Source organism: Scardinius erythrophthalmus, assembly GCF_964197995.2.
Source record: "Scardinius erythrophthalmus genome assembly, chromosome: 8".
NCBI classification, from domain to species: domain Eukaryota; kingdom Metazoa; phylum Chordata; class Actinopteri; order Cypriniformes; family Leuciscidae; genus Scardinius; species Scardinius erythrophthalmus.
The window spans coordinates 46,777,584-46,801,858 of NC_138228.1; the positions used below are offsets into that span (position 1 = coordinate 46,777,584).

At 39.4% G+C, this 24,275-nt stretch overlaps 1 protein-coding gene across 1 annotated transcript; it reads right to left on the reverse strand.

The window, feature by feature from the left end:
* Nucleotides 1-1,577: 1,577 nt before the first annotated feature.
* Nucleotides 1,578-13,286, reverse strand: LOC308694478 (leucine-rich repeat and fibronectin type III domain-containing protein 1-like protein; the record flags this gene model as incomplete). The annotated part of the gene is made up of 2 exons (XM_081372028.1): nucleotides 11,914-13,286; nucleotides 1,578-2,127 (listed from the first exon to the last, which is right to left on the reverse strand). Exons 1-2 carry the CDS (start codon nucleotides 13,278-13,280, stop codon nucleotides 1,578-1,580), a joined length of 1,917 nt encoding a protein of 638 aa, XP_081228154.1. The 5' UTR covers nucleotides 13,281-13,286.
* Nucleotides 13,287-24,275: the final 10,989 nt, after the last annotated feature.

The following is a 24,275-nucleotide window of genomic DNA, read 5'->3' on the forward strand; positions in this document are numbered from 1 at the left end:
GGCTATTAGACGTCTTTTAACAAGAAGCAGGGAAAAGTGACGCAAATGTAGTTTTCTACTTTACTTGCCCTGATGAAATGAGCTTGGACGTGTTGTGTTGGTGCCTTGCTTTTGTCACACTTTATTTCAATAATCCACTTCAGACTATATATAACTTTGCAACTACATGCCAACTAGCAGTCATTAGTAGACTTAGATTATGGTTCGGGTTAGCAGAATAAGTTGACATGTATTGTACATGTACAGCATCTAAGAATGTATAATATTGGTTACATTGGCCAACATTAGAGATGTGTTTAATTTATCGGTATCAGTTGAAACTGGTTTATGGTAAACTGGAAACTTTGATTTACAAAATCTGCAAAAGGATGCCTAGTATATTGTGTAGGGCTGTAACAATATATTGTGTCACAATACAAAAATGCAACGTGGATAGTGACAATATGTATTGTGCATAGTTCGCCCAAAATAAAAATTACTGTGTCCGAAAAAATTCAAGTTTACAGAGTTTCAGTGTCAGTACTACATTAGACTACTGTTGAATATAATGTATAATAATGCAATGGGGGGGATATTTGTGGGTCCTGATAATGCCAAATGTCTGATGTTACCAGTAACAAGTGGCCTACATTATTTGAAATATACCTATTTCAATATATCTATTTAAAATAATTCAGTATTTTCAGTTTCAGAATCATGAATATTGTTATTCTGGTGTCTCTATTGTCCTGTGCTTTGGGTATCCAGCACCAAGTCCAAGACTATTCATTTACACACACAATGTAATATAAAATTTAGCATTTTAATCAACAGTTAATTTCTTTTGTTGACCTTTTATCACATGTCTTGGAGTATCGCAATAATATTGTCTCGTGAGTTCAGTATCGTGATATATATCGAGTCGTGACATGATGGTTTCGTAACACCCCAAGTATTGGTGTGAATATATGTGCCTAAACTCTGGCTTGGACTCATAATACTGTGATGAAGTGATAATTCAGATGAAGTCTCTGCAAAATACCAATATTTAGACGCATGACCTGCACCTCGTGAAGGAAAATAGCACTATTGGGAACTCAGCAGGGATGTGTATAATACACACATGAGCCTAATGTACTGAAATGTGCAAACCATATGCAAACATCCCAACTAGGTATAGTGTTTAAATTGTACGCCTTTGTAATTCAAATGCATGCTATTGAGTTTAACAACTGTCAGGCTATCAATTTAAATAGTGGTCTCAAGCGCACCGTACCGTTCGGGAAATCTTTTTAGGCCCGTTGCCCTGACACAGACAGACAGCAGAGCCGGTACGCCTGTAATTTATCCATTAAAGGAGGTCTAATTAACAGATCTGGAGAACCTCTGCATCAGCACTGAGGGGAGATTCTATCACGCTGGCAACCAGTTACTTAGCAACACATCCTTAACAGATAGAGGAGAGGAGAGAAAAATAATAGATAAATCGTCCTCACCTTGGACAGGAGAAATCCTCAGTAAGACGTGGCAACAGAAAAGAAAACTGAATGGGTTGTGGTGTGAAGAGAATGGGAAGGGAGGCGGGATTGAACCCTGTGTTATTGCGATATGGAGTCGTCCTCTTTTACGGATTTCCCGTATTCCGGGTTCAAGTCCACAACCGTGGTTCCTTTCAGTGCCCCGTAACCCCCGTCCAGGCCGTGTGGCCCGTCTTGTCGGTCCGACCCGAGCGGGACGGAGGGCTTGTTGGCGGATCCCGAGGAGGACGAGGATCTGGGAGGAGGGCCCGATGACGCCCCCTGCTGGCCGCCGTTGGTCTGAGAACAAACGTTGCTGACGCGGGCCGCCTTCTGCTTGTAGTGCTGACTGTGCAGTTTGTACTTCATCAGCAGGATGAAGATGAAGACGAGGACCGAGGCCACGATGATCCCACCGATGACGATGATCATGGTGCCGCCGAGGAACTGGTCGTGGATGGAGCGGCAGTGGCGAAACTCGCGCTCCGTGGCGAAGGACACGCAACCGACCAATCGCGTGCCGGTGAGAGACGTGATGCCGTCGTCGTAGACCGCCAGGACACAGAGCTCGTAGTCCCGCGACGAGGCCAGATCACTCAGAGTGAACAACTTATGAGAGGCGGGGATCATCCTGAGAGAGAGAGAGAGAGAGAGAGAGAGAGAGAGAGAGAGAGAGAGAGGATGCATTAAAAGGTTAAATAAATGCACTTCTAAGTTGCATCTTCTGCTCACCAAGGCTACAATTATTTTATTTAAAATACAGCGAAAGTTGTGAAATATTATTAATCTACTGTACAATTTAATATAGCTGTTTGCTATGTGAATATATTGTAAGATGTAATTAATACCTGTGATTTTTCAGCATCATTACTCTTCAGTGTCACATGGTCCTTCAGAAATCATTTTAATATGATGATTTGATGCTCAAATCAAAAAGAATAAAAATTTTTTTTAATACTTTTCTTTACCAATGGTGAATAAAAAAATGATCAAAAGTGGCGGTAAATACATTATAAACATTTATAATGTTACAAAAGATTTATATTTCATATAAATGCTTTTCTTTTTAACTTTCTATTCATGGTTTCACAAAACTATTTTTTAAAACACAGATAATAATAAGAACAATTGTTGATAATTGAGCACCAATAATAACTGATAATGACTGAGCATCAAATCATCATATTAGAGTGATTTCTGAAGGATCATGTGACACTGAAGACTGGAGTAATGATGCTGAAAATCCAGCTTTGATCACAGGAATAAATTACACTTTACTATATATCCGGTCACCGTGATTTTGCCAAGACTTTGCCAACAAGAGATTTTGTTGATCCTGGAATAACATTCCTGTTCCAAAATGTAGTCCTTACCCTATCCCTACCCCTAAACCTAACCCTACCCATAACTTTCCCCTAAAATCAGAGGGAAATGAGAGGTGAATAACACTGATGTTGAAGCACCTCACCCTGGGTCTAACGCCCGTTTCACACATACTCCGTTTGCAGTGCGTATGCGGTGCGTATTTTTTTCCGTACCCATGTTAACAGGTTAGAGCTTTCACACTGCACACGGATGCAGTCCGGCGATCCGTTCCAGTTGCGGTGCGTATACAGCAGTGCAGCGATCGTTTCCGCACCGAGTCTATTTTTGCTGTGCTGCACGCGCTGAATTAAAGTGACAGCATGTTTCGTGGTCAAAATGAACACAGATTGACCTAAAAATGTAGCAATTTCACCATAAATGCGATTAATTAAATAAAATGTAGTAATCTCAACATAAATGTATTTAAATACTTTTTTTTTTTTCACTTTAAGACCGGGGTAAAGCAAGGAAAGCTACAATTTACCTCAACAAGGTGACATAATGAACAACACTTGTCTCATTCGTGGAGGTGGAAAAACAAGTTCTTTGTGATATGCAAGATTTATTGTATTCAAATTTAAATGAAAAAGAAAAGGCATGAGAGTCGGCTGTTTTTGTCAATTTTAGGTTTTAATTTAAAATGTTTGCGATTTAATATAAAGTACATGGTTAAATATTTGCCCACTTGCTTGAGCAACTTAATATAAGTAAAAGTAATCCATTGAATAATAGGCTGACGTTGTTTAAATTGTGTTTAAACGTGCGTCTGTTAAAGAGTGTATATGCGTACAAAGACAATCGGAATGCTGAGACGTTAAGACCGGGGTAAATCAAGGGAAAATACCATTTACTTCAATAAGACAACATAATGAACAACACTCGTCTCATTCGTGGAGGTGGAAAAACAAGTTATTAGTGACATGCAAGATTTATTGTATAAAGATTTAAATTATGCAAAAGAAAGGCAAGGGTATGAGTCTGCTGTTTTTGTCAATTTTAAGTTTTAATTTAAAATGTAGGCTATGCGATTTTAATAGTATAGCCTACATGGTAAAATATTTTTACCACTTGCTTGAGCAACTTAATATATAATTATATAGAAGTAATGCTTTTAATAATATGTTGTTTAAATTGTGTTTAAACGTGAATACGTCTATTAAACAGTGTATATGTGTACAAAGAGAATCGCAATACTGACAAAAAAAAACTTTTTTAAAATAAAAGTTGCTGATATCTTCTGGATTTGAAATACAGTGAGTATGTATTTGTGGTATAACAGCAGCGAATCAGTTACGCACTGCAAACGCAGCATATGTGAAAGCACTATTGCGTGTGCTGCTCCTGCACTGCATACGCACTGCAACACGCACCGCATATGCACTGCACACGGAGTATGTGTGAAACGGGCGTAAGCCTAAACTTGACATAAACTGTAAACTTGTCCCTCAAATCTGATTGGTTGATTGGAAAGTTGTTCCAGGGAACATGTGGTACTTGGTGAAATCACGTTCACCTTATATATTCACATAGAAACAGCTGTTTTACATTAGAATAATATATCTGTTTTTACCTTATTATTTTTTTATCAAATAAATGCAGCCTGGGTGAGCAGAAGAGACTTCTTAAAAACAAAAACATTAAATAATTTCATTCCAAACTTTCGGTGAAAGTGAACAAATGTTCTGAGAGTTTTATTTTAAACTGCACAGAACTGAATTCAGGGCAGATGGCTGTCATGAACACACAGTGTTTACAATATTGCCATGCTGTCCAAAGGGAGACGCGTGTCAGAGTAGATTTAGGCCTAACATGTGCTCTGTGCGGCGCCATCTGCAGCCGAGAGACTGTGTCTGCGCGCTTTCACTACAGGACGGAGTAAAGAAGAGCAACAGAGTCGAAAAACTTCATCTGTCTTCACCAGGGGTCAGCGTGTTTGAGGAAGGTTGAACTTTGGTACATTAGCAAAAAAAAAAAAAAAAAAGGAGAGGAGAGGAGAGGAGAGGAGGTTTTGTATATGATTGTAATTTTATTTGAGCTATCAGGTTCCACGATTAACAGCAAATGCACTTTGATAAATAATTTACATTTAAAATTCAGCTGCCAGTCATAAATATTCAGAAATCAAGAAAATATATTGTGCATTTTACATACTTCCTCTAGATATAGCAAATACAGAGATTCTGTAGCTTACTGTAAAAAAACAAAACAAAAAACAATTTAAAATACAATAATTTACTGTAATCAGAGAGTACAGTGAAATTCAGTAAATTCAAATTACAGAAACGCTACTGTAAAAAATATAGTAACTGGCTGGCAACCCTGCTGCCAGCATTTTACTGTAAAATTTACAGGTAATTTTTAACAGTGTAGAAATAAGCTTGAGTAAATAAAACACGTTGAACTCTATGAAATATAATCTGACTGTATCTCATCACAACCGAAGTGACCAGACACTTTTTTTTTCTTTTTAAATAATGCAGGTGTTATACATTTTTCAAAGGAAAGATTCACAGTTTAAAATGTACTGATTAAACTTGCACTATCATTTTCCCAAGCTAAGCACCAGAAGAAACAGCATAACTCATTCAAAGATTGAAATAGCTGGTAAAACTGAACTTGAAGCCTGTATGTATAATGCATCATACAAGTATTTGAATGCATTAATTATGTCCTGTACATTGTTTAATGAGAAACTGCAGCCACAGTTATAATACATTATAATGCTTTTTTAACACTTTTAGAAAGTATACTTTTTTATTTCGTGCGTAGCAAGTAATCTGCAAATATTATAGCCTAATGCATTTTAACTAACATTGCAGCGTTCATAATGAGTGCATTTATAATGCATTATACAGGCATTATAAAGTGTTACCAAATATCTATATGTTTTAATCTAATCTATGCAAGCCTAATCCCATGAGCACGAGGATCACACTTTCTGCAGGTTTGGTGAAGTTATGTGCATTATTCAGCAGACTCTGTCCAGCTCTGCACTTCTTCTCTCTGATGCTCTGAGGTGAAGATGAAGATGAAGACCTGAGTCACGCTGTGCTCCTCACCCTGGGTGATGGTGTGTGTGTGTGTGTGTGTGTGTGTGTGTGTGTGACCCTGAGCATGACCGCATATTTTTGCATTTGACCCCGCGGGTAATTGGCCGAGCTGCGTCTGCGAGCGAGGGCTTGACGGTGAGGGTAATGGTGCATGAGTGTGTGTGTGTGTGTGTGTGTGTGTGTGTAAGTGTGTATACTGCTATCTGCTTACACACTGTGGAGAGCCGCTCGCTCTTTTTGATTGCTATTGACAAACAGACGCATATTAAATTACATCATATCAGCAGTGAATTGGCCCAGTGTTTTCTTTTTGATGGGGCAACACTTTTATCAGAGATTGTAATACACGACGAAGCTAGTAAATATTGTATATGATTGTTTACTTTTTTAGGGTTATCTTTCAATAACCAGAGCATCAGATCCAATCTGAATACTATTATAACAGCTTACTAAGGACATTTTTTAATTAATGTAAAATCTAAAAATAATCAAATAATGTATTCAAAATAAATACATTAATTTTAATAAATTATTCTAAATAAATAAATAACCAGAGCATGTCAAATATTAAATCCAATCTGAATATTATTATAACAGCTTAATAAGGAAATGTTTAGTTAATGTAAAATATAAAACTAAATATTAAAATAATTTGTTAAAATCAATTATTTGAAATACATTTATTACATTATTTAATAAAAAAATACACAATTTAATAAAATAATTACAAATAATAATACAATAGACTTTAAATAGATATACAGTATCACAAAAAAAACTCCCATGAATAACGTATTACTGTAAAATGTACTGTTTTTACAGTTTTAGTGACCACTGATTAGCTGTCCTGTATGTCCTAACTGGATCTGCATGTTCATCCACACACGTCGTCTTATATCTCATAACCGTTAAACACTGTTGTCAGTGAGTTTTAATAAGCGTAGGTTTGGAGAAGCTACAGCTCTGTGTCCTGTGCTAATGAGCAGATCCAGGAATCTCTCTTCAGTCTGTTCCTCTGGATCCTCTCAGGGCATTTGATGGATTTATACGGAGAAATCCCTCTCGCTTTGGCAGGCACTGGTGTTTTTAAGCGTGGCGGGTCAGACTGATGCTCCTCTGTCTCTGAGCTGTCACTGTAAGTGGACGAGAGGGTTCGAGCACTTCTGGAGACGTGTCACTTGGCACAGAGACCCTGTCATCTCACTGTCTTCTGAAGGAGCTCACACAGCTTAATTACCCACTTAAAAGAGGCTTAAATCAAAGATGAAAACATGCAAATAAAGAGGGACATAATAAAGGGAGCGAGAGAGAGAGAAAGGTACAATGTGAATGTGAAAAAGATGAGGTGCGATAATGAGAGCTAACAGTGACATTCTCAAGCAGAGACCCTCGTCACCTACAGCTTCTGTTTCTAAAGGAACAGTTTTTCTATTTAAAAAAAGAAATAAATACTGGCAATTCAAACCGGTTTGACTTGCTTTATTCTGTAAAACACAAAGGGAGAAATTCTGAAGACTGTGCTGGTATATTTATCCATTTTATATCATGAATGCAACCAATATATATGAAGAGTTCAGATGCAAAAGCCTCTAAGTGTCATCTGAAATTTTCTTCTAGAATGGTCATTTTTATAAAGCTTATATATTTAAGTTCAATAATTTCACTTAAAAGCTTTATAAAAATGATCATTAGAAGAAAATTTTCAGATGGCACTTTTGCATCTGAACTCTTCATATATATATATAGACACACGGGGGCTGTCGATTTAACACAATTTAATTTAATTCATTAATCATGGAAAAATAACATATTAAAATAACTGAATGCACCCGCCCAGACCTATATAGTTCATCTTACATTCATCAACTCACTGATGGAGTCTATAGAATGCAGTTATAATGCCCCTAAAATATAAGATTTCAGGGCAAAAGCCTGTATGAGTTTTTATCTCATATTTATGTCATATGACATAGTTAAGCAATATCACACGAGTGCTGTTTTGTCCCAAATAGCACGAGTGCAAATGTGACATAGATTTTATACAACAGTTCAATAAAGAAGTTAATACTGTGATATATTTTACACACAATATTGTCTGTTTTTGCTGAATTTTGTCAGTGAAAAGCCAGAGCAGAACTGCCGTACGCCTCTGAGCAACACAGCGGTGTTTGATTTCTGAATGAATCCGAGTTGATGAGCCGAGGATTCAATGGCTCGTTCGTTAAAAAGAGCCATTTCTTTCATTGCTCTTCACAGCCCTGATATACTGGAATGTGCATTTGCAGATAATGTAGCATTAATGAAATAAAAGGCCACTCAAGTGCATATGTTTCTTAAGACACGAGTACACATTTTAAAAAGTGCACTTTGTAGTAATGTCAAATTGTTACTTTAAAACAAACAATTTTACTTTAAAATGCATTTTTAAATATGTTTTAATAATCTCCTATCATGCTTTATAGAAGCACACTTATTCTGATGTGTTAACTAACATACTAAAGCACATGTAAAGTACTTGATTATAATTTTAACCATAGTGTTATTACAAATTAATGTACTAACATTGCGACATCATGTAATAGAGTTCAGCAGGGATGAGGGAGCAATGAGGCCACTGGTTTTCCTACGGGTTTTTATAAAGGTTTTTTTCAGTTTATGAACACATCAAACGGTCTTATCTGGATACTTACATTTTTTTAAAATAAACATAACGCCCTAAAAATTCGGGATTTCGATATGGGCGTATGAAACATCGTAGAGCAAACTGTCCGAGAAGAGCCTCCAGTGTCCTGTCAGTGGCTGGAAGAGAGCGTCTGGGAAGAGAACGCATGTCGATGTAAATGCTCTCCACACCGTCACTTCACTCAGGTCTTCGTTCGGCATCATGCACACTGTGCCTCCAGCGCTCTTTCGCCCACACATCACTTCAAATATAACCTGTCTTTTCAGCTCAAAGTTTACACTCTGCATTCTCACCTCAGCCACCATCTCGAAGTCATCGGTGCTCTAACCCGGCTCGCTGTCGACGGGGAGTTCTCCGCATGCATTCCTAATTGATTCTGAAAGATTTTTAGATTACTCTGCAGCTCCATAAACCAAAGAACTCCCCTTGCCTTTTCCATAATTAATAGCAAATTGCTTTCTGTATGTATCTTTTCTTCTCTCTTAATCTATCCACAGGGATTATTGCAGGAGTTAATTACATCCTTACAGAGGCCTTCAGTTAGGAATCATGGCCGTCACTGGCAGTGGGGTGAATGCTAAAAAGTGTCCGCATTAAGACATGCAACCCAAAACATATCCTCTTAATATAGTGCAACGCAGAATATTGGGTTTTGAATATGAGACATATTTCAACATCAATGCAAATACGCCTTCATTGTAATCTTTCCGGAGCATCAGAAACGAGGGCAAGCGCTCGACGCGCGGCTTCTATTGTTATTCTGTTATTATGGTCTTCCTCAGCGCACCTCGAGCGCTGTGATTTATTGAAGGGTGTCAATGCGTCTGCTTGCGGATCCTGCTTTGCAAAATTCGGTTTGAATTGCATCAGGCTGAAAGTATTACCGTGGAAGCCAATCTGTCAGCGCACTAATGCAAATCCTTCAAGAGCTTTTCTGACATGTCGAGCAGAGACCCTAAAACAGCTGTTCCCGTCGGGAAGGAGCCTTTGATTAGCACAGAACAAAAGTGTGGATGCGTTTCATATATTGCATTCATGATATTGTTGTGTCTTTGTTGGCTGGCAATCATTGAGGTCCATTTGTATTCATCAGAGGAATCGCAATGTTTCATCCCCTATCTGAATAGGATTGCGCCATAAGCCATTAACACCCCCAGTCTCAGATGCCAGCCTTTCCCTTTGAACAAAGACAGAATCAATTTGTTTATCTAATGCAGAATTACCCAGATTCAAAACCCATTTGGGGAGATAGTCCATCCACAGTGCTCTCTCAAATATTGCGTTTCAAAACCAGAGATGTTTTACTAAAAACAATCTAAAATCTATAAATGTCTCGCATTTATGAGTTTCATATCAACAAACTTCATTGTAAATTTGGACTTTCAAGCTGCATGTATTTTGCTTGGCATTGATTTAAGAGAATTAGTTGAATCTTAAACTGCTGTAATCTCCATGTCACATTGCAATGTTTTCATAAATCTTTTCAAAACACTTCCGTTACATGTACGCCAACCAGAGAGATTACAGGCCGAATCAGCTGTGAGCTTGATGTCTGACTCGGGTGGATAACTATGTACACAACCTTATTTTTAACTTAATTATATGATAATTATTATTATAACGTTGATATTCCTGCGACTGGGAATACATTAGAGGCAAAAGCTGATTTAAATGAGCAGATCAGAGAGAAGAGAAACCATGAGCTGACTCTGAATAAAAAAATAAATAAAATAAAAATCACATATATCTGTAAATCATTTAATTAATGTTGGTAAAATCCTTTTCTTTCTCATGGAAGGGGATGATAAAGTGTCTGGAGAAGTGCATCAGAAATATCAATATGGCGTCTGTCGGCCTCCAGTGCAGACGCATCGATTAAAATAAAAGCATTTTAGACACGCCGCTCACGTCCTCAGTGCCACTAACATGAGTGCTGTCACTGCAACCTCATTATTATAGTTAACTAAAACCAAAAGCATACAAAAATGCTGCAACTAGACATAAAATTAACGTTAATCGACATAAAATCCCATTTTATTCCAGCTAGTTGCCAAGGAAATATTTCTCATTTTCATTTGATTTAAGTAATAAAATAACTAAAACTAAAACTGAAATTAAAATGAATAAAAAATATATAGACATAATAATAATAATAAAACACAATTACTAAAACTTGAACTAAAATGTAATTAATAACAGAAAATATAAACATTTTAACAATTCAAACTATTAACAACTATAATAGCACAATAATAGTATCTCATTATTCTAATTATTTTATTATTATTGAGATACTTTTATAGTTTTTATTGATATTTTGAATATTTTAAGTTTTATATTTTCCATTTTCATTTTCATTTTAGTTGTGAATTTCTTCATTTTTAATAGTTTTTTTTAAATGTCTAAATCGTTTTTATATTTTTTTTTATTTTAGTTTTAGTTATTTTAGTACATAAAGTTAAACTACATCAAGATGAAAAAGTTGCATTGACAACTAGCTGAAATAAAGCAAGTTAAAAAAAAATATATATATATTATTTTATTTCAGTAAACATATCTTTTATTTCAAGCAAAAAAATAAATAAAAATCAATATGGTTTTATCCTGGGTTCAGACTCCACAATAACAGCCTGATTTTGAAACGATCCATTTGACGTAGTGTTTAGACTTCAGGTTCACTGAAGCACTTCCATACACAGCTTTCAAACATGGCGAAACGAAAGATACAATGGTATTGGTGCTGGTATAGCATTAAGCTATCCCGCCGCTTCAGTAGTTTGTTTACGTTCTTGTTTCCATAAGTCAGTCGCTAGCTCCGCCTTCTCTATGACATCACACACGTCGTTAAAGACGGCAAGTGATGATTGGTCGTGTAGTCTGACATGTTTCTTGTCCACGACACAACAAGAATTTAGGATTCAAAAGCGCATAATCTGACACAGTGAGTATCGTAACAAACAAACATATTGTGTAGTCTAAAAGTTTCAGGTTTAGCTAACTAAAATAACCCTGACTAAAATAACGGTAACACTTTACAATAAGGTTCATTAGTTAACATTAGTTAATGTATTAACTAACATGAACTAACTATCAGCAATATAGTTGTTGCTGTATTTGTTAATCTTTGTTAATGTTCGTTAATAAAAATAAAGCTGTTCATTGTTTCAAGTGCAGTTCGTTATTAGTTCATGCTAACTAATGTAGTTAACCAATGTTAACTAATGAACCTTATTTTAAAGTGTTACCAAAATAACACTGGTGCAAATGATAGATGACAGAAAGCTCTGTGTTAATCTCCAGAATCTGAGACGAATCTCACCTGTATATGAGGATGTCATCGGTGGAGCTGTTGTACTGGATCTGGTACATGCGAACTCCAGGGATGTGGCTTTGAGGAGGCCAGCGGATCAACACTGAGCTTGAGGTTATTTCCGAGACGCTGACCCGCTGATCCGCTCGAGACTGGCCTCCACTTCCACTACTGTTGGACTTTATGGATGTCGGCATGTCCGAGGGTCCCGGTTCAGGCTCCAGTTTGGGGTCGTAATGCGGCGAAGGGTTCACGACTAATTCCACCGGAGCCGTAGCCTCTCCGGCAGCGTTGGACGCGATGCATGTGAACACGCCGGAGTCTTTCACAGTAGCCGTCATGATATCCAGAGAGCCGTTATCGTAGCATACGGTGCGCGAGGTGTTCCCGATCAGCTTCCCGTCAGGACTGACCCAGTGGACGGTCGGCTCGGGGTCTCCGATGGAGCGGCATCTCAAACTAACCTCTTGACCTTCCATCACGAACATCTTAGACGTGTGCCGAGTGATCATGGGCGGCTCGCACACGAACTCCTCCTCGCGAATCGTCCAGAAGTATTTTCCCGCTAGCTCTCGCGGGGACGCGCACGTCTCCAGATCGTCCTCCCGCGTCAGGCGTCGAAGCCAAACCAGCTCGCAATTACAATGCAACGGGTTCCCGCCGAAACTGAGCACTAGCGCGGTTAGAGGCGAGCCTTTTGTTTTGGCGTAGACCGGGATGCGTAGGAACAGAGGATCCGGCGGGATCTTCTTCAGCTTGTTGGACGTCATATCCAGTCTAGCCAATTTGTGAAGATTTGAAAATATCCCTTCAGGCACGAAGTCGATGAGATTGTGATCCAAACTAAGAGTGTTGACGCTGGATAGCATAGATATAGTGTCCCACGGCAAATCCACCAGATTGTTATAAGAAAGATCAAGATCCTCGAGAGTTTCTAGGAAGTCTTGAAAGGCTCCTTCCGAGATGCTGTGAAGCTGGTTATTTGCGAGGATTAGGTGTCGTAGATTCACCAACCCCTGTAAATGTGTGTCGTCCAGCGCCGTGAGCCGGTTTGCGTCGAGATGTAACGCGTGCAGATCCTGCAGGTCGGCGAAGGCGTACGGCTGGATCTGGCTGATGGTGTTTCGGGAGAGCGTGAGGTGGATGAGGCTGCTCATGTTAGCGAAGTCTCGGTGGCGCAGGGTGGTGATGAAGTTGTCCATCAGTCGCAGCTCGGCGGTCTGCCGGTCGATGTTCGGTGGGACGAAGAGCAGGCCGGTTTTGGCACACAGGACGGTGTAGGAGGGCAGCAGGTTCTGGCAGGTGCAGCGTTTGGGACACAGCATGGCGTGGGACGGCATGGAGAACAGAGCCAGGACCAGCAGCAGCCGCTCCATGGGTGCAATCCTGCAGGAACCAGAACACAGGGACAAACGCTTTAGCTCTCATGCTGAGTCGCTTCCCTCTGTCTGGGAATCTCTCTCCACACACTATAACCTTCCCAAACACACATGCACACACAGAGGCACATGCACACACACAGTCTGGTTCACTATCTTTGTGGGGACTCTCCATAGACGTAATGGTTTTTATACTGTCCAAACTGTATATTCTGTCCCCTTACACTAACCGTACCCCTAAACCAACCCATCACACAAAACTTGTATTATGCATATTTACAAAAAAAAAAAAGAATTCTGTATGATTTATAAGCTTGTTTCCTCAATTTAGGTCCCATAGTGACATGAGTCCCCATGAGTCTGTGTGTATTCGAGTTTAAGTCCCCATCGGGATTGAAAAACATGTACACACACACACACACACACACACACACACACACACACATGCACACGTTTAAGAGAATGCTTGTATTAAACATGCAAATACTGTTGGACACATTAAGACAGTGGGAAGGTAAAACTGAGCAGACATCGTGATAACTACTTGCATGTATCAAAGTTTGCCAATGCCCAACTGGACTTGTATTCATTCCTTATGCACATTTGCCTAATTAAATTAGCACATTAACATTTTACTAACAACATGATGTATGCATTTTCCACATCTGCAGTTGCAAACTACACTATTATGCATGAAACTGTTCTTCTAGCTGTATTGTTTAAAGGGACAGTACACCAAAAAAAACATGTCTGTCTTCTGGTGAATGCATGTTTCTAAAATTTATTGAGATGTAAAAATAAAAGAAACAGAAAAAAACCAGAGACATAAAAACCAAACAATGGTCTGAGCATCCATTCCTTTTCCCTTTTTAAATGAAATTTGGAAGAACTGGTTTCTTCTTCAATGGTTCTAACACTGATTAATATCTGGAATCTGGAATATCTGGAATCTCGCAATCTGGAAAAGTAGGATAAAAAACACGTTATATATATATATATATATTAACCTCAAACTTACCCTAAACCTGACCACTTAATATGACAATTTTATATTTTAAACTTAATCTCACAATTACCAGTTTGATTTTTCAAATCTTGTTTCCATACTCTTGTCTAGGGATGGCGAAAACTAAAAAATTTCTTGACCGACCACCGAGCCTCATTAGCCGGTTGAAACCGGTTAACCGATTAGTTTAAAATATGCTACGCTATTTGAAATAACAGCCATTTCGAGCCGCGCCTGCAATTTCGCAACTCTGTCGCGTCGCATCTCTCTGCCGCTCTGCCTTCAGCTCACACACACACTCACGTCACTTTTTTTAAATCCCCTACAGCGCGAAACATGAGTCCCGCAAACGCGGCGCCGAGGAGCTTGTATGTAATCGGAGGACAAATGGCTCCTTAGTTTCGAAATGGTTTGGGTACAAGGTGATCGCGTTGAAAATAAGATGTTTGTCTAGCGTTAGAAGCTCATTTGAAACATTGCCGCGGCTCATTTAAGAAAATGACAGCTCCGAAGAGACGCTGCTTTAACCTTGAGTGTTTTAGCCTGTAGCCTTTACTTTTCTCAAACCTTGTGAGCGCGCGAACCCAAACGCTGTGACCTCGCGCCAAATGTTTTTATTGGTTTATTAAGTACAAACAGGCGAGTGATGAAAAATTGAGTGTGAGGGATTTGTTCACTTCACAAAAAAAGATCTTGGAATGAGATGGCTAACTGTAGTAGCGTTTAGTCCACTGTCTATAATAGCCTAATAGAGATCACTTTTTTTTTTTTTTACCGACTACCGACAACTTTGATCGGTTAACGTTGATACGGTCAACCATCGGTCAAACGGTCATCGGTTAACATCCCTACTTTGGAAACCTGTATGACTCTCTTCTCCCACTGAACAGAAACTGAGATCACAGTAAAATGTCCAAGCTTCTCTTTTCCACACAATAGAAGTGAATGGCTGTCAAGCTAAATTCTCAATGAATCATATCAAATTAAATTCCTCACATAAAGCTATAAGACTTGGAATATAGTGCACAAACCCTGTGGCACTTTGTTTTCTCCATCATCCACTCGCATTGCACAGGGGGAAAACTAGCTCAACACCTTTCGTGATACAGTCATATAGTGTTGAAATATCATGAGGGTGAGTAAATGATGATAAAAATGATGAACTCTATCTTTAAAACGTGCAGAACGCTGCGAGACTGAGAAACTGCTTATTTCATTTCACCAAATCTGATGCTGAACACATGATTACTAGATATTATCGTTCAGTCTGGATGTGTTAATGCAGGCATCTATTCCCTTGTTATATAAAACTGCTGTCTCTGCCTTCAATAACATATGCAGGGTCTGCAGAGAGAGAGAGAGAGAGAGAGAGAGAGAGAGAGAGAGAGAGAGAGAGAGAGAGAGAGAGAGAGAGAGAGAGAGAGAGAGAGAGAGAGAGAGAGAGAGATGAAGAGGAGGGGCTGCTATAATTTCACACAAAACACAATGAGGAAGAACACGGACAGGAGAGAGAGAGAGAGTTGGAGGACGTGGTCTTCGGAGCCGGCTGGTTTTAATAGCCCTCGCTCCTGAAATTCATATGTGGTTACAGCGAGGCGATAAAAAAGTCTGTGGAGAATATGAATTATTATTCTATGCCATTGCTTTCACACAAATGCTAATATCTGATGTGTGGCTCTTTCTTTATTGCGTGTGCATACCATTCCATTTTAATAACTTTTATGTAAAAGCACATGAATGCAATTATTTTCCACCGCTCGCAAAGCCGTCGTGGATATCAATAGGTTCAGGCCTGCGGTTTATCATCGAAGGAATCTCTGACTATAACAACTATCACCAGCAGGACTTTACCTCGCTCAACCAGTAGGAGGGAACGTTGAGCTTCAGTCTGGGGAAAGAAGAAGTGAGAGTGCTCGAGTGCGAGATGTTGTGTGATGCATTCAGGCGAGCTTAAGCTCCCTCTCTCCATTACACTCAGAAAACAGAGTCACGGAAACCCTCAAGAGAGAGCCATTATCCACACAACTAACTACACACAAAAGCAGTCTCTCACTTTAGTTTGCATCGGCTTTTTAGATGCATGTGCATTTGCCCGCTCCGATATAGACGTGCATCTCACATATAAATGGAAAGGCACGACAGATTTCCAAATATTGCAGCGTGTTTTAGACCAGTGATATTTTTCTCCCAGTCTCAGCCAGTGAGTCGAACACAAAACGAGAAGGATTACAGGGAAAGCGGAGGATGATTTACACGCAGAAGCCTCCTTAGGATGCCCTCGCGTTTAATTCCAGAAACACGCTGACAACGTGATACTGTGCTGGGCTTGTGTCATTATGACAATGCGAGAATAAATGGATTTATTCTGCTTGGGATAAATGGATATCAATTGAATTTGTTGCAAAGCATGAATGAATTTCAGTGCAAGTGGATAAAAATGTGGTTAAAAAAACACCTCAAAGCGGCTCTAATTAGGTGAAGATGAAATGTCAACATGGTCAACATTTTACCCTGGCATCCATCTCTCTCTCTCTCTCTCTCTCTCTCTCTCTCTCTCTCTCTCTCTCTCTCTCTCTCTCTCTCTCTCTCTCTCTCTCTCTCTCTCTCTCTCTCTCTCTCTCTCTCTCTCTCTCTCTCTCTCTCTCTCTCCCTCTCTCTCCCTCCCTCTCCCTCCCTCTCTCTCTCTCTCTCTCTCTCTCTCTCTCTCTCTCTCTCTCTCTCTCTCTCTCTCTCCATATCGACAGGATTCATTAATATTTCAGAGAGGACACAGGCTGCTGTGGGTATTTGACACAGTGTGTAAAAATTAAACCGTACTGCACTGGTGCCTTTCTTTGACAAATGAAGGGCAAACACACATAATGCATTATCATCCGTATGAATACTTTATAACGACAAAAGTATAAAGTATACAAGGAATTTGTTTTGGTGTACATAGTACAGACATTACGGCACGACAAAATAATGAGGTAATGAGATAGTAATGAGAGGTGATGAGTATGAAATCTTATGCAATTAGAAGTCATAGTTAATCATTACATATTTTTGGCCAAATTATTTTTCAAGTCAAGATGGTTTATACAGACACAAACAAATTTGTTGGTTAGAAAAATTTGATATGCATTAAATACAGAAAGATGCAAGATATTATTCAGTATTTATTGTGGTCATCAAATGGTCATTGATCATTTTGGGTGGTATAAAGATTATCCCTTTATTTAAAAGATGATATAGTAGTATAAAAAATATTTAAGTGTTTTATTACACTTTCTATGTGTGTCTGTAGATTACATTCACCAAACTTTACGGTTTCATTCCTGTCTTTATTCTTAAGGCTTTTACAGAGGGGTTTAAATATCATATATAACTCTAATATGTCAACTGAGTGAAACAAGAATTTTGAATTTGCTTTATCCAATGTTCGGATTTCTGTTCTGGAAATGTATGCAAATTAGTTCATTTTTTAAATTACATAATGCCTCATTTGCATATTTAAACATAACATTTCAGAAAACTAGTAATGCACAATTTAAATGTGTTAATGTACTGTGATTAATTAATTGTGGAAGTATGATGATATATTTTAGTTAAAATTGTCACCCTGTTAACCTGTGGTGACTTAGATATGCAAACATTGTCTATTACTGTTTAAAGTTAGATTTACTGTAAAATGCTATTGCAATCATCAGGCCATTCGTTTGTAGTGGAGCAAGACATCTCTAAATGTGTCCTCCTTTGGTTTCCTATGACAGTGGTTCAGCATATTTCAGATTTTTGTTCCTTCCATTAGGGATTTATTATCATTGAGAAATATCTGCAAGGATAGGAACATTTTCAGTCTCTCTGTGTCCTTATTTAAAGAATTCAGGACAAAACCAACAGGGATTTAAATACAGCCTGTTCTAATCTATCTATCTATCTATCTATCTATCTATCTATCTATCTATCTATCTATCTATCTATCTATCTATCTATCTATCTATCTATCTATCTATCTATCTATCTATCTATCTATCTATCTATCTATCTATCTATCTATCTATCTATCTATCTATCATCTATCTATCTATCTTTCTGTCTGTCTGTCTGTCTGTCTGTCTGTCTGTCTGTCTATCTATCTATCTATCTATCTATCTATCTATCTATCCATCTGTCCATCTATCCATCTGTCCATCTATCCATCCATCCATCCATCCATCCATCCATCCATCCATCCATCCATCCATCCATCCATCCATCCATCCATCCATCCATCCATCCACACATTGGGTTTCCATGTTTTAAAGTGACTTTCAATTATTTTTATAATGTACAAACTGTATATTGTATTCTATGGATTGTATATTATGTATACTGTATATTCTACTGTACATCATAACCCTACCCCTAAACACAACTCTCACAGATATCTTTCGGCATTTTTACAAATGTCCCCACAAGAACAAAAGTGACTAGGACTATTCTTGAGAGGTTCCCAAAACAAAGGGGTTACCAGGACCACACACACACACACACACACACACACACACACACACACACACACACACACACACACACACACACACACACACACACACACACACACACACACACACACACACACACACACACACACACACACACACACACACACACACACACACACTGTCTGGTGCACTATCTTTGTGAGGACTCTCCATAGACGTAATGGTTTTTATACTGTACAAACTGTATATTCTATCCCCTTACACTGCCCCTATCCCTAAACCTACCCATCACAGGAGACATTCTGCATTTTTACATTTTCAAAAAAACTAATTCTGTATGATTTATAAGCTTTTGTACCCATGGGGACCTCAATTTAGGTCCCCACGGTGACACGAGTCCCCATGAGTCTGTGTGCATTCAGGTTTAAGTCCCCACCGGTGTAGAAAAACAAGTCCACACACACACACACACACACACACACACACACACACACACACACACACACACACACACACACACACACACACACACACACACACACACACACACACACACACACACACACACACACACACACACACACACACACACACACACACACTATCCACATCTACTGTATAACTTCATGTCTATCTTATGTCTTCAGAGGATACAGTGCAACACAACAGCAATAACATTTTGTCTGAGAGGTTGTGTTGTTCTGTGTGTGTGTGTGTGTGTGTGTGTGTGTGTGTACAGAATCCTCTAATGTTATGCAGATTACACAGAGGTCTCTAACCTGCCCGAAAAAGATGCATGCTGATTGTGTCCGTGTCCCGCTGTTACTCCCTCGGTCCCTGTCGCAATCTCTCCGTCTTTCTTTGCTCATTTACAGCAGAGTCAACAGCAGAATCAGGCTGTGATATTTAACTAAAGACAGACCTCTTCACTTCTCCACCCTGGACGACTCCACGTCCCACAATTCTCTATGCTTGACTATCAAAGGATGATAGTGGGACTTCAGTGTCCTAGCATGCTTGTTACCTAACCTATTCCCAATGCAACACTGACTGTACGACAGACTATTCCCTCCTTATGCATCTGATGGACTTTCTCTCTGTAGCCCGTAATGGCCATCCATGATTTTAATGTACACAGGTGGGGGGTTTGGATACGGTCGAGGCTGCTGTACTTTGAACAGTTGAGTGTTGAATAATTGGGGTTTTAAAAGAGAACGAAACAAGTAATCGCTGGCCAGGCAATTAGCATTCACAGTGCATTAAACACAGGCCATCAACACCTGCACACAATAAACCTCAGCCTCAACATTACAGCTCAAAGGTGAATATTTCACAGCTGAGGGTGTTACAGCGGAGATGCTTCTGGCCAGAGCTTTCACTGAAACAAATTAAATCCATAAATCCATAAACGTTAGTGTCCTTGTTTGTTGATTTGCAACATATTTTATGAACTGAGTATATGTTAGTGGGACTGAAGTGTGACTGAGACAGCAATGTAGCATTGTACTGTATGTATATATTAGTATATAATAATAATAATAATGAAATAAAAAAAATATATATATAATATCTTAGTATATACTGTATTATAACCATTATAATTTAAATAGTGAGCCTAGTTTATAGTACTGTGGGGTTTTGTGGGGATATGAATTAAAGCTATGAAATCCACACTGATTTATTCCTCCTGTAGTTTAATTTACATGACAGATTTCACATTTCACAGTGTGTTTATGGCTTTGCTGAATATTCTCTTGCAACGGAGGTCCATAATGTTTATGAGATATTTAATAGTCTATAAAGTCACCCTCTCTCTGCAAAAAGACACACACCATCACACCTCAGAAACATTCATAACTCAATCCGTATCTCACTCAACCCTTTATAGCAGCACTATTTAGAACTGAACTCTGAATGTCTTTCAGTTGTCGATTCTTCATTATGGAAGCAAACAGGATGTGCTGAAAAAATCTAAATGGATTTTATGGAAGCAGAAATGCCTACAACTGCTGTAAATGTATGAATTCTGTATGAATTGAGCATAAACATGCAACACACACACACACACACACACACACACACACACACACACACACACACATGTGTATATATATTGTAAAGTTTATTTCGCTAATCTGTTCTGTAATTATTCACCTTTAATTATCCCACATAAACTTAAAGTAACCTATACTTGGGAGTCATTTTGAATTAAATGGATTCTTATCAAATGTCTTTATTATTACAGTTGTTTTCAATAGCTAACATCCTTTTGTCCAATCTGTAGTCACATTTTCAAAACTCTAAAGACAATTAGCACAACATCTGTCTGTTGTGACCATCATTAACACAATTCACAGTCACAGTTTTTTTACATAAAATGCAGTCAATTAAGACGTTTCTAGAATGCCTACATTTTTTAAATATAAGCATACCCAATACCGAAATCATGGATCTTTATAGTCTTTTTTTACAAATGATTTAAAACAGCTTGCCAGAAATGAAGACCTAATGTTCCAAACCATAGATACAGTGTAAAGTGTCTACTTCTGCAACAGTTTCAGCTCAAAATTATTGAAACAAATATTTAAAAAGTAAATATTCAAACAGCTGATAAGCATTTTTAAGTTACTGATCATTACAGTCTCAAATCTCCAATAGACTCCAATAGAGATTTTCCAATCTCAAAGACTTTTTACACAATAAAAAGGCACTCTTTGGACTAGTTTTGTTCAAAGCAAAAAATAATAACACAGAGGAACAGAAAAAGAAAGAAAATGTCTGGATGAGGGAGAGGACTAGTTAGACGAGGGAGAGGACTAGTTGGACCAGGGAGATGACTAGTTGGACCAGGGAGAGGACTAGTTGGACCAGGGAGAGGACTAGTTGGACTAGGGAGAGGACTAGTTGGACTAGGGAGAGGACTAGTTGGACCAGGCAGAGGACTACTTAGATGAGGGAGAGGACTAGTTGGACCAGGGAGAGGACTATTTAGACGAGGGAGAGGACTAGTTGGACCAGGGATAGGAGTAGTTAGCAAGGGAGAGGACTAGTTAGACGAGGGAGAGGACTAGTTGGACCAGTGAGAGGACTAGTTGGACCAGGGAGAGGACTAGTTGGACCAGGGAGAGGACTAGTTAGCAAGGGAGAGGACTAGTTAGACGAGGGAGAGGACTAGTTGGACAAGGGAGAGGACTATTTAGACGAGGGAGAGGACTAGTTGGACCAGGGATAGGACTAGTTAGCAAGGGAGAGGACTAGTTAGACGAGGGAGACGACTAGTCGGACCAGTGAGAGGACTAGTTAGGTGAGGGAGAGGACTAGTTGGACCAGGGAGAGGACTAGTTAGCAAGGGAGAGGACTAGTTGGACCAGGGAGAGGACTAGTTGGACTAGGGAGAGGACTAGTTGGACCAGGCAGAGGACTAGTTGGACCAGGCAGAGGACTACTTAGACGAGGGAGAGGACTAGTTGGACAAGGGAGAGGACTATTTAGACGAGGGAGAGGACTAGTTGGACCAGGGATAGGACTAGTTAGCAAGGGAGAGGACTAGTTAGACGAGGGAGACGACTAGTCGGACCAGTGAGAGGACTAGTTGGACCAGGGAGAGGACTACTTAGACGAGGGAGAGGACTAGTTGGACAAGGGAGAGGACTATTTAGACGAGGGAGAGGACTAGTTGGACCAGGGAGAGGACTAGTTAGCAAGGGAGAGGACTAGTTAGACGAGGGAGAGGACTAGTTGGACCAGTGAGAGGACTAGTAAGCAAGGGAGAGGACTAGTTAGACGAGGGAGAGGACTAGTTGGACCAGTGAGAGGACTAGTTGGACCAGGGAGAGGACTAGTTAGGCGAGGGAGAGGACTAGATGGTTGAGGGAGAGGACTAGTTGGACCAGGACAAGGGAGAAGGAGAGGTAGGGGGAGAGGAGTAAGTCAGTGAAGGCCAAGAACATGCCATTGAGGGATGGGTCATTGCTGACAATGCAATAAAACTGAGAGAAATTCAGACCAGAACTGTAGAGGACAACCTGGTATTCCAGAACGTGGAAAGCATCAGCTTGGCTTCCATTGCTCGGACTCTGACCAAACACAGAATTCGAATGAAACAGTTGTACACGGTTCCCTTTGAGAGAAACAGTGATTGGGTCAAGGAACTCCGGCACCAATACGTCCAGGTATGGTGTCTATACACCATGTCTGATTCTACAATGACTATTTTTTCACTATTCTCTATTGCTACTCTACAAGTTAACATACCCACATAGTGAAAAACATTTATGTAAAAATTGTGTTTGATTTTTCTTTCAGAGAATTATGGAGTTGGAGGCTAATCAGACACTGCATTAATTCATGTGTGTAGACGAGGCAGGGTTTAACCTGGCAAAAACACGTAGACGAGGAAGAAATGTAATTGGGGAAAGGGCCACAGTTGATATGCCGGGTCAGAGAGGAGCAAATATCACAATGTGTGCTGCGATCTCAAGTGCTGGTTTGGTCCAGCAGAAAAGCCAGATTGGTCCCAACAACACTGAGCGCCTTCTTTTGTTTTTAGATGACCTCCACCAACAACTGGTGCCAGAAGCAGAACAGATGGGAGGAAACATGAGGACATTTGTGATTACATGGGACAAAGTAGCATTTCACCATTCACATGCAATCACTAACTGGTTTTCAGCACATCCAAGGGTAACACTTTATTTTGATAGTCCACTTTAGACATTCTACTAACTACAAGTAACTTTGCAGCTACATGTCAACTAACTGTCATTAGAGGATTAGTAGACTGTCTGCTTAATAGTGGACTATCGAAACAAAGTGTAACCCATCCGGTAATGATTTTCCTTTTTCTTCCTCCGTACTCTCCAACCCCATTGAGGAATTATTTTCTGCTTGGAGGAGGAAAGTATATGATCATCGGCCACATGACCAAATGTCCCTCCTGGATGCCATAGATGCTGGCTGCATAGACATCTTGGGGTGGATGCGGCCTTACCTATGCTTCACTCGTTTCAATTGAAACAGGCCCCACCCCCCAAGGGGAGCAAAACAGACAGACCAGCAAAATCCCATTCATTTTCTCCGTAGGATATTGATTTTCAGCCATAATGTCTAAACCATCCAAGGTAGATTGACAACGAGCTACGAGGTTGTGAAACGAAAGTTTCTGCTCCTATAAAAGCCACAAGGTATGAAATCAACCTTGTTATTTGCAATCTTCTGGAGAAATACTACACTACCCACAATTCTAAGCAAACTGACATCTCTGATTGGTCGAACTCCCACCACGGTTACCATGGTGACATTTACCGCCCACGCAAACGGCTTAAGCGGTGCTGAAATAACGCGGAGCCCATCGTTATTTATGATAAGTTCGGTTAAGTGTCAGTCAGACACTTTTTCTTCTTTGCTTTTGTTAAATAATTCAAATAGAGGGGATGTTTGAGCTGTTTTTTTTTTAAAGTCAGCCCAGACAGCTGAAAATATACTGCACAAATCAATTAAGTGAAGTTGCCCTGCGTGAAA